At 41.0% G+C, this 16846-nt stretch overlaps 1 protein-coding gene across 2 annotated transcripts in view; it reads left to right on the top strand.

Annotated features, from left to right (window-relative positions):
• The window catches only part of LOC129729639 (hemicentin-1-like), a 209840-nt gene that overhangs the window by 180274 nt on the left and 12720 nt on the right, over positions 1–16846 (top strand). For both annotated transcript variants that reach the window (XM_055688358.1, XM_055688359.1), the window contains exon 5: positions 14630–16783. In XM_055688358.1, coding sequence (XP_055544333.1) covers positions 14630–16783 — 2154 coding nt within the window. The remainder of the gene's footprint in view (positions 1–14629; positions 16784–16846) is intronic.

Here is a 16846-nt window from a genome sequence, read left to right as displayed (position 1 = left end):
CCCGATGAAACGACAAAATGTTTACCATCTCTCAGCCGACGAAAGACGTACAGTTGTAAAAATGGATACGAATAGCGAGTGATTCAAATTCGGTGTGCTCGAAGCTGTCGAGTAAGGACTGCTACCCCTATCCCCATCCGTTACGGAAAAAAAGTTGATTCCGGCTCAGCTGGAAACGGAAGTGTTCGTTACAGCCATCGTAAATTGATGCCCAGGTGGAGCGAAAACGATATTACCTGGCCAATAGGTGGAGAGTATTAGGCTGTAGCTTTATTTTTGAATTATTTGAGGCTTACTCAAATACATTAACGAAACAATTTAACACGGTTTTATTTGCTGGAATTTGATTGCAATTTTCGACTTTGGATTCTGCATATTCATATTTTGTTTCCTGATTAATTGATTTTGAGAATTTCGCGAATTAACTTAGTACAATATATTTTTACTTGGTTTTTAACTCTAACTTTTCACTTCCGATTTTGGAATTTTGGACAATCTTCAATTTTTCATTATGCTTTGACAATGTCATATAAAATTTCATTTTTCGACCAGCTTTCGCTCGTGATTTCAAAACAAAAGGATTCAAGAATTTTATCATGATGACCAACTGAGTCTGACCGATAGCTCAACATCGCTGATTTGGTACCATTCTTCTTGCTGATTCTTCCGCTCTTTGACAGGGAGTCATAAATGTTGCTAAGTGCAGCAGGATTTTTTTTCGCAAACTATTTTGCCCAACTTTTTTGCCCCCTTGGCCCGCAACGACGTACAGTTGTCAGAAATCCTGAGCGGGCCATCTATTCTCAAAGTCCCACTTCCATATTCGTCGTTCGTTTTATCGCAAACTACGCGTTCAACAACTGAACTCCACTCTGGAACCGGCTGGCCTGAGTGGTTTCCGAAGGAAGAAAATAACTTTTATTGCAAGAAAGTCGGCCCGACAGAAAATGTTGATCCATAAATTACCGTCGCGCTCTAACGAGGCAATCGCTTTATTGTCCTGTGTCCTGGGCGGTTCGTACTGGCTCGCTTTACGGTGCACTCTGACTTCCGTAACTCCACAAACATTGTGAATTGTTGTTGGTCTCAGTTGTTTATGTTCCTTTCACTTTGCTGACCTCGGTTCGAGTCCGGTCTTCATGGGTGAACAACAAAACCAATAATGGAAAGTTTTCTTCCAACCGAAGATCGGTTTCGAAATCGGAATTATTATTAAATATTATCTCATCTGCAAGCTCTCGGCCAAAATAGTTTGTCGGCAACAAATTGTCTCGTAAATTGTAAACTCGCTTCACAAAACTTAATAGCACAAGTTGCATCGCATTTCTCACTCACTCAGCCGCCCACATTCCTCCCATGTCCCCAAAACGTCAGTTCATAAATTATTCCGCTACTCCTTCGGTCCGTTGGTATTGGAGACCACTACTCCGGATTCTACCTAGTTTTTGCGTTTGTCTAGATAATGTTGTAATAATGTCCTGGGCCCCCGATAAAACGTCTTTCCACAGGCTCCCGGCGTAAAACCATCCGCCCATACGAGAGGCCACATTCCAGCACACACCCGCCCGCACCAACAACGGTAAAATGGTAACGGTTCAGTAGTAGTAAAGATTTGCGATAGCAACATTGCTGCTCCGGGGTCCGTTGTAGGTTGTCTTATAAAGCAGCACGTTGCGAAGGAATCCTTATCAGCGGCATTCTTGAATACGCCTGGTCTGGCTCTTGGCAGTCCGGGGAACGCGATGCGAAAGAATTTTATTTATATAGTGAGAACGATTCCCACAGGGAAAAGTTTACTTCTCTATAGTGTTGTTGCTGTGTTGCGGGAAGAAAAGACACCGTGAAAATAGTAAAATTTTGGAGCGCTGAAATGTCGCTGTTTTATTTTTCTCCCGCTACTTTTGTGAGCTTTTAATTTGCTGGAGTATAAAAGGCGTAGGAAAGTTTTTCTCACTGTGTCCCTTCTGCTTGCGCTACCAAAACTGCACCGATTGCGATATTGTAATAAAACACTTGACGAATGGATCGTACACATTCTTCAACCGCCCGCTCGGCAACTAGCCGATATGGGGCATAAATTTTCCACACCGGCGCAGGCAGGCACACACACAACACCCGATTCGAGCCTGCAGTTGCAGCCAAGCAGACCGCATATCTAGTCGAAACAATCCGGATCAATAAATTACTCTCCGGAGGTTTCGTTTTTCCTGCGCGAATGGGCTAAAGCGAGAGAGAGGAAGAATGACAGAGAAAGAGAGGGCGAAAACATGTATTGAGCTACCGTGGCGCAGTGGAGGACAATTAATAAAATTCTAAGAGTTGATAAAAACATTCCAAAGTCGTCCTCCTCGGGTGGATTGTAGATCACTCCGCAGTTCCGGAGGAGGTGGGTACTGGACATGACCGATGGCAGTACTGTCTGAAGATTTACCCCGGCCGATAATGTCAGCTCGGCCAGTTAAATGTGGGGATGTTTAATTTAGGCTACTACTGGCGGGTGAAAAAACTGCATTACTGACAAGTCTACAACAGCCTAGGCTGGATGAATAAAAAACTGTGAGTTGTACTAAAACACTCCACCGCCATTATTCTAGTACAAAGCGATCAACGGTGAACTTGAAACAAAAAAAAAGCGAATGAGTAAGAAAAAGCTTTTTTCAACAAAACAAGAAACAAGAGACAGAAGAAAAAGCCCAAGCGATGAACTCGCGCTGATCTGCCGCCGCCTGACCCTGCCAGCTGAGCTGGAAAGTCACCTCAACTCAACTCTTTGGAGCCACTTAGTTCAACGAACTTTTTGTTTTCTCTCTTCTCCCCAGCCTCCCAGGCAGGTTAGCGCGTGTCGACAGTCTCGTCGTCAGTGCTGAGGTCTTAGGCTTTTCTGAGTCTTCTTTCTCCATCTCGGTGTTCGATGCTATAGCCATCGCTCGTGGCCCATAAAACTCTCATCGCCACTCGGTCGGTGCCAGGCGACAAACCCACCGATTGTAGATTTGAAAAAGTTGATACAAAAACCGGTGGTTCTGAGATAGCGGACCTGACGTGCCAACATGGCTGCCGGTCCTGTTCGGGTGAACGTGAGCCACGATTGCGCCGACAGGTGCTACGACCGTGCCAGTTTGACCCTTTCCATTCGCCGGTTTTTTTGCCTCGAGGTTGCCGTTGACTTACTTTCGCATTTCGCCCTTTTACAATTACAAACAAAATCCCAACAAACAAATTGGTGCATGGGAAAGCAGGTAAAATGATTTCACTTTTATTGTCACAAGTTTCCAGCGTCAAATTGTTTGCTACTCGCTCGTCTGCTCCGGTTGGGTTCTGGTTTGCACCGATATAATTATTACTTTATTTATAGCACTTGATAAAAGTTCCATGCATTGTCATTGCGCAACAAACACCTTCCGGAGGAGTCCAGAGACGATACGCATACATTGTTTAATGATAAATTGCTACACAGGTACTGACAAACTTCTCGTAGCGATGCAACAGATGTTCGAGGGTACCGGTATAAACTTAAATTTCAATTACTCCGAGGCAAATTGCTGTTCTCAATTTGCACCAATTCCGATAAAGCGAGCGTTTCTGTTCGAAACTAGAACCGAAACGTCCAGGGAGATACAAGAGCCGGTAGGAAATCCATTTCGTTATTTTTTTCCTGCTGCTTCTCTATCCTGTGAACAACGCAGCTAGACACAAAACCTGTATTGCAATCGGTAACATCGATGCGATCCATTCGTAGGCATCCCTTTTCGTAACCAGAGGTTCGGAAGCTGGCCAACCGGAAAAGACGAACCGACAAAACGCACGTCGGTCATGATTCCGGAAGAACTATGCATTGCAACTTTATACGGCTGAAACAAAATTGCAGCTCTGTTGCACAGTGTGACAATTGACTATAGTTTTTAGTGGGATTTTGATGCACTAAATTGTATGTTTTGTTTTGTTTTATTTTTTTTTATTTTCTAAAGATTCACAATCATTTTGCTGGTACGTTTTTCATACGATATATTTTCTTCTCTAACGCAGACTTCAAAAAGGTTGGATTCAGTTGCAGCAACTAAGCAATGCAAGAGCTGGCGTCTTCCTGTGGACTCGTACGGTTGGGTGCGGCCTTCGTAGCAAAGAAAGAGTTTTTTTTTCTTCATCTATTAAAGAAAGAGTTGTTTCAATGCAATCAATTTTTTACGAAAACTAGCCAGAACATCGGTAGCCCTACGTTTAGCCTTTCTGCTTGTTATTGCCATACATGTTACTCCAAAATATTCTCTTTCGTTTTAAAAACCGAAACAAATGCAATAGACAAAAAAGACCACCAAATATTCACTTTAGGTAGGATGTTTTTGAAACTCTCAGGAATCTCCGGAATTAAAAAAAATACTCCTCTTCCAAGCCTTGGATTTAACGCTACTCATCGAATCATGTGCAACAGTTCTGCCATCATTTTTACGCAACTTTCACCTACTCTTTCTTTAAATCTTGGCTGTTTTTGAAGACCTTCTCTGCTCTCCAACATCGTTGGTTTCATACCACTTCACCACCGGTTTCGCGTAATGGCACGAAGCTGATCTTGCAAAAACAGAGTGTCACCTTCGTGGGACCAAAGGAAGCACTTCCGTTATGTACGGCCTGCCAAATCAAGTACTTCTTGATAAATTTGTCAACTTTCCTCTTCCAGAACTTCTCCGGAACATCCCATCGGGATTTGCCGACGAGAAAATTCCAGTTCTGAGATCTGCTTGACGTTCGCCATAATGTACGTCCCGTCGTCTATTAGGAAACATTTCGGCAGCACTAAACAATCTTCGTGGTGCGGGATTTAGCCACCGTATTTTATTTATCGGTTCGGTTAGGTGCCTTCCATACCTTGAAGATATAAAATCCATGAGGTTCATTGCCTGCTGAATGAACCAGAAGGAAGAATTGACCGTCTTGGCAACGTCTCGAAAGGTACGGGTTGCGCTTAATGTAATCTCTCACCTTACTTGCCTTCGCCGGGTCGTTCATCTTCGCTTTTTTCCGCTGCCAGATCTCTTTAAACGACTTCACCATACGAGACCCAATCGAATGGTCAATTCCCAATTGTTTTGCGATCCACCTGTGGGTTTGGCTTGGGTTTTCCACGACTGCACCTTGTCAGAGTACTTATTGCTTAAAGGTCACTTCAATAACTACTTGACAGATTGTGCTGAAATTTTTCGCATGTGGACAACACACTCTTAATCAGTTTCTTCCAAAATTTCATCAATTTTTACCCATGCAATAAAAAAGTTTTACACCAAAAAAAGTGTTGCTTGTTTTTCGAGTATTATGTTCAGTAAAGCTATAAGCATGCTTGTTATTCCCCTCAATGTGTGGACAGATCAGAGTAAATATTCACCTCTCACTTCTTGTCCAGCGCGTAGCAATTTTTTGCATCACACTTTTTTCTGATCTGTGCTGTGTTTCTGTTGCTCGCAGAAAAATAACAAACTTGCTGCTTACACCACAGCTGAGCGCCGCTGATTGACGGCTGGATTTTTTTTTGTAAGTTTCAAGATGCAAAGCAAGTAACGCAATTTACTTTCCTACCTAGATGCTCTTCTCATTTGAATTTGATATATGGTTAAAAAACACACAGTAAACGCACTGTTGTATTTTATTGTATCTCTGGAGACATTTTGCAGATTCCACCGCGAATTTTTTTTGCAAACTTCTCAGATACATACGATTCGCTGCTCTCTTCAAGCAAGTGCGTCGCTTTACCCACCAGTGTGAGAGCAGTTATTTTTTCAGTGAAACATATTCTCCTACACCCAAATGATACTCTGAGGGAAAACGACGAATCTAGCTATAAGTTAGTTGAAACAGTAGTTTTTATCTATATGAGATCCCACAAAAACCTAACGCACGTACCCTCATGAAGATATATTCTGGAAAAGATTTATACAAATTTACGTAACAGTTACGTAACTGACATGTTTGCTCAAAACTGTAAATTTGAAGGGGGTCAGATTGTTCAGCGTTACGTGATTCTAGAGGGGGAGTCGAGTCGAACGTTTCTTATTGTTAGATAGAGGGGAGGGGTCTGGAATCTAGTTTTTTTAGCGTAACGTAATTTGTGTACGACGCCCAATGTATAATCAGTACACAATGTTTGAAAAGCGCAAATTTGGTGTGCAGAACTAGGACAGTAATTTCGTCTTCCCTTGTTAATGGATTAAATTTTGCATTTTCTTGATTCAAAGCAATACTGAATCGAGATTCGAATACACACGTCGGTTTGTTAGAGTTTTTCCTCTTCCAAAGGGAATCTTGAGGAAACAATATTAAACGTATTAAAAAAAAACACATTAAAATTTTTTTCCCAGTCATTAATTAATACACTAAATCAGTGTACCCAGCCCCAACCCTATAAATCAGATCCAAATGAGTCTATTTCGTGGTAACCGCGATGATTTTTTGGGAGAAACAAATCTAGAGAAGGAAAAAAAAATTAATATATGCAGAACTTCCAACATTGCTTGCATCAGTTTGCAAGAAAGCAAATTTTCGATTTCAAGAAGCACATTTTATCACATTTTTTCTCTTTTCCATATGATAAAATCAATACACGTACATTAGATGAACTTTAGATGAAAAGAACTAGTAAAATGTGAAAAATTTACGGAAACATGTGTTGTTACTTGATTGAAGATGAAACTTAATGCTTTTTGAGTAACAAATTTGTTACAAAAGTGAAAACTTTTCGTTATTGCTTTTAAAGTAACAAATCAAAGTTTTTTGTGAATAACTCTTCATAAGATATTGTTGTAATAATATGGAATGGTTAGAAATAAAAAAAAAGTTTCTGCTGCGAAAGAGGGCCAAAGCCCGGGTTACTGCTCAATTACTATTTCAGTCGAGATCCGATCACACGGAACATGTCACGAGTTTTAGCAATAAAAAATGTATATTTTTTAAATAACAGCGAATTTTCTCGTCACGAAATTTTTTTTTACGTTTCAAACATTTTACGTTTCAAACATTCGAACAAAACTTCAATTTTAAAAGGTTGCTATTTTGCGATGAGCGTTTTAAACTAACAACAAGCCCAAGTAAATTGACTTTCGATCTATTTTTTCATAATTTTTCGAAAAAGGTAAGTCTGAAATGCAACTTAGAACTTTTTTTTTATTACTTTATACAGGTGGCTTTCAGCCACAGGCTGGTTCGCCACCATACTTAGAACAAAAACCTGTGAAGACGATTTACGATTGAAACTTACTCTGAATTTGAACTCTGGATTAAATATTCAGAATTTTTATTCTTCACAATCGTTGCAGGTTGAACTACAAAAAATGATTTCGTGCAAGTACTAAAAATTTTGGGTAAGAGAAAAATGTACTGAAAGTTAAGTTTACTTTCTGGGAAAACATGGAGCAACCAGGGAATTTTATTTGCAAATTAAAAATTTGGAATTCTGAGAATATTGAAGAGAGAGGCAAGTTGAGAAGAAAGTGAAAGCGAGAGAGAGACAGCGAGAAAGAGAGAGAGAATGAAAATGAAGAGAGCTAGAGAGAAAGATATATATCTAGAGAAACATTTCAAAAGGTCCTATCTGCTTTTACCGATTTTTTGATCGATCACTTTCATTCAATTACCACAACTTAATAAACACCTTTTCCGGCACGTTATTTGGACAAGTTGATAGCAGAAGGATCACTCTAGCCTTCTGAACGAAAACCACACTTGGGAGAGTTACTAAAGCTGAGCCATTACCAAAATGAAATTACGCTTCGGAAAAACGATGAAAGCAGATAGGACCTTTTGAAATGTTTGTCGATATATATATATATATATATATATATATATATATATATATATATATATATATATATATATATATATATATATATATATATATATATATATATATATATATATATATATATATATATATATATATATATATATATATATATATATATATATATATATATATATATATATATATATATATATATATATATAGAGAGAGAGAGAGAGAGAGAGAGAGAGAGAGAGAGATAGAAAAAGAGAGAACGAGAGATATAGAAAGAGATAGAAAGGGTGATATAGAAATAGAGATATTGAAAAAGAGATAAAGAAATAAAAAGAGATACAAAAAAAGAGAAAGAAAGAAAGAAAAAGAGGGAATGAGGGAGAGAGTAATGAAGAGAGAGAAAGATAGAGAGAGAGAAAGATAGAAAGATAGAAAGATAGAGAGAGAGGAATATAGAGAGAGAAAGAAAGATATAGAGAGAAAGAAAAATATATAGAGAGAGAAAGATAGACAAACCGCGGGGGCATAGTGTGGTTGGTAACGTCTCCGCCAACCACGCTCGACGCCTGGGTTCGAATCCCACCGCCGACATAGGTGTCGATGGTTGTGAGGTGGCGTGATCCACTCACAACCAACCCAACTGGTCTAGATTCAATCCTAGCTGACACCGGGAGATTTTCTTAGGCGAAAAATCTCTGGGATCACGCCTTCCATCGCATGAGGAAGTAAAGCCGTTGGCGCCGGTCCGTTAATAAACGGGTCGTGAGTTAGGGTCCTGGGTGTGGAGTCGCCTCCCTGGGCGTCGGTGATTGGCCACAACAGTGGCGGAACCAGACCGACGGAAAATAAGCGAGAATAAAAAAAAAAAGAGAAAGATAGAGAGAGAAAGATAGATTGAGAGAGAAAGATAGAGAGAGAAATATAGATGGAGAGAGAAAGATAGATAGAGAGAGAAAGATAGATGGAGAGAGAAAGATAGAGAGAGAAAGATAGAGAGAGAAATATAGAGAGATAGAAAGATAGAGAGAGAGAAAGATAGAGATAAAAAGATAGAGAGAGAGAAAGCGAGATAGAAAGATAGAGAGAGAGAAAGAGAGAGAATGATAGAGAGAGAGAAAGAGAGAGAATGATAGAGAGAGAGAAAGAGAGAGAGAGAGAAAGAGAGAGAGAAAGAGAAAGAGAGAGAGAGAGAAAGAGGGAGAGTGAGAGAGAGAGAAAGATGGAGAAATAGAGAGAGAGAAAGAGAGAGAGAAAGAGAGAGAGGGAGAGAGAAAAGAGAAAGAGAGAAAGAAAAAAACAGAAAGAGAAGGAGAGAGATATATATCTCGAGAGAGAGAGAGAGAGAGAGAGAAAGGTAACATAAATCGAAAGGGGATTAAAAAACAGTGATTTGATACGTTCACGTTACTTCCTTCCAATATGAGTCGCATTGTAGTAGGGACCTCTATGCTGCCTAGCCACAAGGTTACAGAGTTCGCTACGTCAAGCGAATGGTCGTGAGTTTGAATTTTAGTAATATCAGGCCATTCGAAATCTATAATACCTTGGTGTAACTTCCTCTTTACAAAAATAATTACCAATAATAGAAATACGGAATACAGCAGACACACCCGGGCATATCTCACAATAGACCAACAATTCTGGTCACAGTGAGAAAGTCCATACAGGAAAAAAAATCCCCAACATGCGTGAGAATATTTAAGAGATAGAAAAGAAGAGAACAACGTAAAAAATTGAGTGTTTTCCGGTTATCATTAGCGATACCGCTTACCGTGCATCGCAAGTGCGGTTAAATAAACCGTTGCGTGGTTCAGTCAATTGTTGTTTATCGCATGCCGTAAACAGTAGAGTGCCAATGGAAATCGACTTTTTGAAATACGTTTAGCGGTAGATTCCATTTCAAGTCACATCTGCTCGAAAAAAGTCCTCATTAAAAATTTTCCGCTCATTCCTGCAGCAGTCTTTTCCCCACAGATATAGACACAAAAATATTTTCGCGTACTTCATTCACCGGAATAGAGCGCTGATACTAGACACCTTGTTTGCCGTTCTAGAAACATCGAGGAAACGCGAAGCAAGTGAGCCACGTTTTTTTTAATTTAGTTGTAATTTTATTTATACGATAGAAATGATTTAAATTTGCAAGTGTCACAAAAAATAATGCAAAGGTTGGTCTGTTTTTTGCTTTCTCAGTATTTATGAAGGAAATACACGACAATCTAGCAAAGTTGCCCGACGTTTCGGCCGTTTTGGTGGCCTTTTTCAAGGGAAAACTGTATTCATCGTAAAAAGTTACTGAAAGATACTAATAGGGTATAAAACATAGATAGTCACTCACTTTAGTTGTGTCGTATTGGTCTTAAAAGTTGGTTTCCAACGGTCGGAAGTCTTGTATTGTGGTGGTTTGGTTTTTGCTTCGGTTGCGATGAACTTTTGCTCGGTTTATTCATCGGACTTCCGACCGTTGGAAACCAACTTTTAAGACCAATACGACACAACTAAAGTGAGTGACTATCTATGTTTTCTACCCTATTAGTAACTTTAAGTAACTTTTTACGTTGAATACAGTTTTCCCTTGAAGAAGGCCACCAAAACGGACGAAACGTCGGGGAATTTTGCTAGATTCTCGTGTATTTCCTTCATAAATACTGAGAAAGCCAAAAAACAGACCAACCTTTGCATAACCATTACCAGTCGTTAACATAAAAACAAAAAATAATAATTCTACCCGGTGCATTCAACGAAGTGACCCATAATTGTAATGATCATACATTTTGCGGTGCACAATTTTGGGTCAGCCCATATTTTGGCTATTTTAATTATTTTTGCATGATAATACGTCAAGACTGAAAAAAATAGCTTATTATCAAGCATTTACAACAATAAAATAACTGTTGTGATGTATTTTGACGATTTTATATAAATGTGTCTTTTGCTATTTAAGTGATATTTTTCTTCCCAACCGATTTACACACATCAGCTGCAGTGAAACTAATTGTTGATCGAAAGTACATACACACCAGAACACAGAGATAGATAGTAAAACATTGGTAGTTGATAACTTCTCCGATGTTATATTTATTTTTGAACATTCAGACAACACGTTGACTGACCCATAGTTGTAGAGGGACTGTAACTGTAATTTATGAAATTAAGGCATATTTTTTCATAATGATTTATAAATGAAGAAAAGGTCAACAGATTAGACTTTACTCGAGTGAAATATGTGTAATTAAGAAAAATGCCGTAAACTTCAAATTTTCCTAAGTTTCATGCGCACCAAAACTTTTTATATCAGCTAAAAAACAGGTTGAAAAATCACAACTGGTTGACTTCTCAAACCAGTCGAAGTTTACTTTGACCGATGAAAAAAGCATGACATTTCCCTTTTCAAACCCCTATTTTCTGCCAAATGTCTTACAAATGCAATCTTCGAGATCTTTTGTTGTCTCATAACATTTTTAAATTTGCCTTTTGGGAGTACGCAAGTTTTCGAATTGAGAGTCTTCTAGTCGATTTTTTTACAAAATGAAGTGATACAATACGGTCTGCGGTCGGTCTGCGTAGGTGAATGTTACATACGTACCATCTGCAAAGGAGGATAAACTTTCACGTGAATTTGGTTCCTGTCTGCCTACTTTTTTCTTGTTTAGATAGAACGATGGTAGAAAAAGTAATCCAGTTGTTGATTATGAATTCACCAGAAAGGCAGCCCAATCAATCTGTCCAAAACCTTTCGCAAGCAGAGCAAATTTTCGACAAGTTTAGTAAAGTGAAGCGCATCTTCTTACATGTATGGTACAACGTTGCACATGTTATTCAATTGATCTAAAACCCAGAAATGATTCCCTGTAACGGTGTTTAAAAATGATATCAGCTAACTACTCTTCATCACGGACCAGACACCTCTGAAGGTTCAATTCATCTCCTGGTCTCGCAACCTAAGGAAAGACTTTACGCAAAAATCACCCATTATCACGTGCACTTCGTTCACTCGCTCGCTCGTTCGCTCGGTAACTGTTAGTCTAACCTCTATTGGCAGCTTCAACTAACGGCACAACCCGGTGCACGCGTAATAATGAACCAAATGATGATGTACCGTCACGTCACGGCTTCGTCTTACCGCAAACACCAGCCGCGGGGCAATTGTGCAATGTGCTCGTGGCTCTCCCGAGCCAAAGGTCGGGTCAGTTTTCGCTAGCCCGTTTCGGCCGCCGTGCGTCAATCGGTCACCACCGTTTCCAGCCGGGCTGAGAAAAGACGCAATCAAATCATAATAGCCCTACAATAAACTCACCCAATCTAATTTAATCCAGGCTTCAACAGACAAGATCTGTAGGTACATAATGGGTACGATTTTTTTTATTTGCGGACCAACTTTGGTCTCGGCCATTATGGCGGCGATGTTGCAAGCGCTGATGGGTTGCGCTCAGATTAGCCGACCGTCCGCTGGCTGCGAAAAGAAGCGAGTAGAATAATAATTGAAATTTAATCAATTTAGTAGATACTTTGATATGGAGAAAAAAGTCTAATATAATTGATTTCAAAGCTGAACCTACTCTGATTCTAGTTGGGAGAGCAGCAGTCAAGTTTGCGCATAAAATGTGTAAAAGATATTTTCGATCAAAGGCGATTTGGAGTTTATTTGTATGCTGTTATGTAATGGTGGTACTGTTATTCATCAAAAACTGAAACCAAGCTGTTTTTTTTTTCTGTTAAACAGTAGCTTTTCAATGTATTCAAGGAGCCTGGAATCGAAATTCAATTTCGAGTATGGATTTTTCAGGAAATGATTTTGTTCGTCGAGAGTTTCTTTATGCATATGTGAACTGGTACATTATTTTGATGATGTATTTTGTGTAATTGTTTTCTAGCAATAATCAATGCAAAATTATCCCATGTGCATCTCAGAAAACCGATGCCATGACTTTGTTAACGCCAACCTCGGATACGGTTTTCCGGTGTTATTTTCCTAAAAAGGGCTTCCATAAATTCATATTTCCCAAATAATTAAACCGCTTATTAGTAAGGAATAAACTATTATTTAAATCTGGCGGTTTATTTCTTTGCTCCACTTGAACTGATTTTTCGAAATAGGTTAGCCCCGAAAGGTAACATTTTTCGCATATTTCGTCCTATCTAATTAGGGTCCCAGCTCATAATTACAAAGGCTTTCAACATATAAACGGCTATAATCACAAGATATGTTATGATTTATTTCAGTTATTTTGCATTCTTCGATTATTTTTGGTTTTCGCTTTAACCTAGTTCATTGAGTTATCAAAACCGGAATGTTCGGTCGGTTTTGGGCGAATGTTTCGATGAATGAATTATAGGTCGCAACCGTCCCCGAAATGTATTCCTATAAGAAACGGAGCAATAATTATAATTCCACGTCGGACGATTGATTTATATATCTCCGGTACGCGAAACGTTTTTTTTCGGTGAATATATTTAAAGTAAAAACACACCTGCCCGAATGCTTTTGGGTCGTTGTCGTCGTCGTCATTAGCCGTCAGAAGGAGCCACGGAGCCACGACACGACACGGACAGAGCACAGATCTCGCAACAGGCAGATGTTCATTATCATATTTTTTCGACTTTGATATCCATACCTCTTTCTTCGTTCCTGACGACTAACGTAGAAAGGGGCTAACTGTACTTCGTCCTCGTCGTCGTTGTCGTTATCATCGGGGTCGGTATCAACCTACAGGTTTGATTATGGCGGACCGTTTCTTGCACAGGTGTCTCATTTAAATTGAAATATCATGTTTCACTGCCATGAATCTCAGCCATTAGCAACTTTTAGAGTTTGATATGGGCTAATATAAGAGGAGAATCCGGTGAAATTCAACGGCAAATAGCAGATTCACAAATCGGTTGCTAGCTTTCGAGTCGAGGCGCTCAAGTTTTTCGAGGAGAAACCTTGAACCATGGAGTTCTTTTGGTACGATTAACTTTTTGGGTTATTGCTTCGATTTTTAACTGTAGGAATTCTTTTTAGTTTTGAACTGAGAAAATGACGACTAGGTTGTGAAAGTAACGTCTTGCTTCAGCTTGCTTTCATCTCTGTATCACCGGGAAAATCCAGCTCCAGGGCGATAATGCCAAAGTGCTGCAGGTTTTTGGGTGAAACGAATTTCGTAATTGCAACAGAACGGGAAAGAGAATATTCTATCAAGCTACTAGTCCCCTCAGCGGCGCACGATTTCCGCACGCTCAACATGCATGGCTGGATGAGGCCTTAATTTAACGGACAATCTAAATATTTGCTAACTTGCCGCCTCGCTTCCTGTCTCGCAGTAGAAAAGCTTTTATTCATTCGAAAGTAGCAAGCTCGGCGAAACGTGCTGTAGGAGAGGACACCTATGCCAGACCGAGAAAAAAAAGTGATGCTAGAGCCTGGACCACAGACACGGATAAACAATGTCAAGATGATACTCGGCGCGGTGCGATGCTGGCCGCTTGCTTGTCTGGGCGAACTACCGGGAAGCGGTCCTCTAGATTCCACGCGAAATAAATAATTGAAAACATTTCCCCACCATTTCGGGGTTCTTTTCCCTTGTTGCTGAGAATGATAGAAAACCATGAAATATGATGTAGCCGTTGTTGTTGTTCCTGCACCCGGAGGGGGTGACACGACGCGAATATAATGATGTGAATGACTTGGCAAAAATTTGCAGTCCACACAATCGTTGCAGAGTTTGGTTTCAATTAGACTACCAAGCAGCCCAAATTATGTCAGTGATTGCTCTAGTCGTATGACTTTAGTTTTTTTCCTTTTTCTCGAGCAAAACTATACAGTTCTTGTAAAATAAATCTAATCATTATTTCTCTTCTCTTTTGCAGACTTCCCCCGCGTCGATATCGGACCAGAGAACCCGTTAAGTGTCGAGCGAGACCAGACAGCCAAGCTGGAGTGCAACGTGGACGCCAAGCCTAAACCTGAACGTGTTCAGTGGACACGCAACGGACGGTTCATCTCGTCGCACACGGTCCACACGATCCATCGAGTTTCGCTGCAGGATGCTGGCAAGTATGCCTGCTCCGCTGACAACGGTCTTGGAAAAGTCGGAGAGCAGGAAATCACCCTGAATGTACTCTACCCACCGATCGTTCACGTCGAATCTAAAACAAAGGAAGCGGAGGAGAAGGAAACGATACAGATCAAATGTAACGTAACAGCGAATCCTCCACCGGTGACAATCGAGTGGCTCAAAGAGGGTGAAATGGGGTTCCGCCAGATGGGCGAAACCCTAACTCTACGAGATGTGCGAGCTGAAGATGCGGGAACCTACATATGCAGGGGAATCAACATCATGAAACCGTACGGTGGAAAGACCTTGGAAAGGGAGGGCAACGCTTCGATCGCTTTGCTAGTACGGCACCGTCCAGGGCAGTCGATGATCACCCCAGAGAAGCCGGTAGTTCACGTCGGAAACAGCGTCAGCCTTATGTGTAAAGCTGATCCCCCCGGTTGGCCGCTTGCTCAGTATCGCTGGTATCGGGATGTCGGAGGAGAGATTTCCACTACCGTGATCGCTCAGGGTGCACAGTATTTGATTCCAAAAGCCGAACTTCAAAGTGAGGGTAAATATTATTGCCACGCTGGAAATGATCTCGGAAACGGTGGAATGGCCAGCGCAACCCTGGAAGTTCATCAACCTCCACAGTTTTTGGCCAAGCTACAATCGAACATGATTCGTCGCGCAGGGGAAAATGATTTCACGGTTACGTGCAGTGCCAAGGGTAAACCCGAACCCACAATAACCTGGCTGAAGGATGACATCGAAATCACACCAGACTTGCATATGTTTGATGTTAAAACGAACATCGACAAGGGTCCCAACGGTATGGTAACCGTTCAAAGCATGCTGAGATTCGCTGGAAAAGTACGCTCCAATGGTAACGATCTCATGTCCGGAGATCGCGGCCAGTACACTTGCTTGTACGAAAACGAAGTCAACAAAGCCAACTCCACTATGCATCTAAAGATCGAACACGAGCCAATTGTTCTGCACCAGTACAACAAAGTTGCCAACGACATCAAGGAAACCGCCGAAGTAGTGTGCAAGGTTCAATCGTATCCCAAACCGGAGTTTTTGTGGCAATTCGGAAGTAATACCGCCCCGTTGAGCAATAGCGACCACTACGAGATCGGTTCCTCGTCGGACAGCAACGACGTTTACATGAGTGTCCTAAAGATAAGCAACCTACGTCACCAAGATTACGGAGACTATCACTGTCGTGTTTCGAATGCTCTCAACACCATTCACGTACCAATCCGTCTGCAACCGAAAGGTCCACCAGAGAAGCCAACCAAACTGAAAGCTGTAGAATTAGGACCCAACTATGTAGTTCTATCGTGGACTCCTGGCTTTGATGGAGGTCTCGCCAACACCAAGTACTTCGTATCTTATCGCAAGATTGTGATCCCGAACGAAAGTCTCGTCACCGACGAATGTGCCGTGGTTTCCGCTAGCGGAGCAGAATGGATGGAGTTCGACTGTCAACGCGAAGTACCTTGTTCAATCACACCCTTAGATCATCACCAAAGCTACGTGTTTAAGGTGAAAGCCCTGAACACCAAGGGAGTATCCGAACATTCCAACGAAATCAGTGCCACGACGAAGGTAGAGAAGGTACCCGTTCCGCAGCAGGCTTCATTCGATCCGGAAACCCGTATTCTAGCGCTAAGTGTTGGACCCACTTGTTTGTCGATGATCGCCATTGTGGAGTCTGTGATTTACGGAGACACACCGATGGCGGCTTGGCATATCATTGAGACCATCGAGCTGCAGGTCAACGGACACGAGCCGACGTACAAGGAAAGGAAGATCGAACATTTCGTAGCCAACCGGAGGAACAACGGACGATCACTCGGGAACGGGCTGGAGGATATTCCTCTCCCGGCGCTGGAGGATGAACTAAACCCGAGGGTACGAGTCAAGCTGTGCTTGAAGATTAATCACGAATACTGCGGAGAATATGTGGAAGCTGATAGTGAGTATTGAACTGATGGGTTTGTCAAATGAAAGGAACTTAATTGTTGTTTTTCTTTTTCAG

The sequence above is a fragment of the Wyeomyia smithii genome, chromosome 3, assembly GCF_029784165.1.
Source record: "Wyeomyia smithii strain HCP4-BCI-WySm-NY-G18 chromosome 3, ASM2978416v1, whole genome shotgun sequence".
Lineage (NCBI taxonomy): Eukaryota > Metazoa > Arthropoda > Insecta > Diptera > Culicidae > Wyeomyia > Wyeomyia smithii.
Note: the sequence above shows the minus strand (reverse complement) of the source record. Positions and strands in the feature narration are given on the sequence as shown.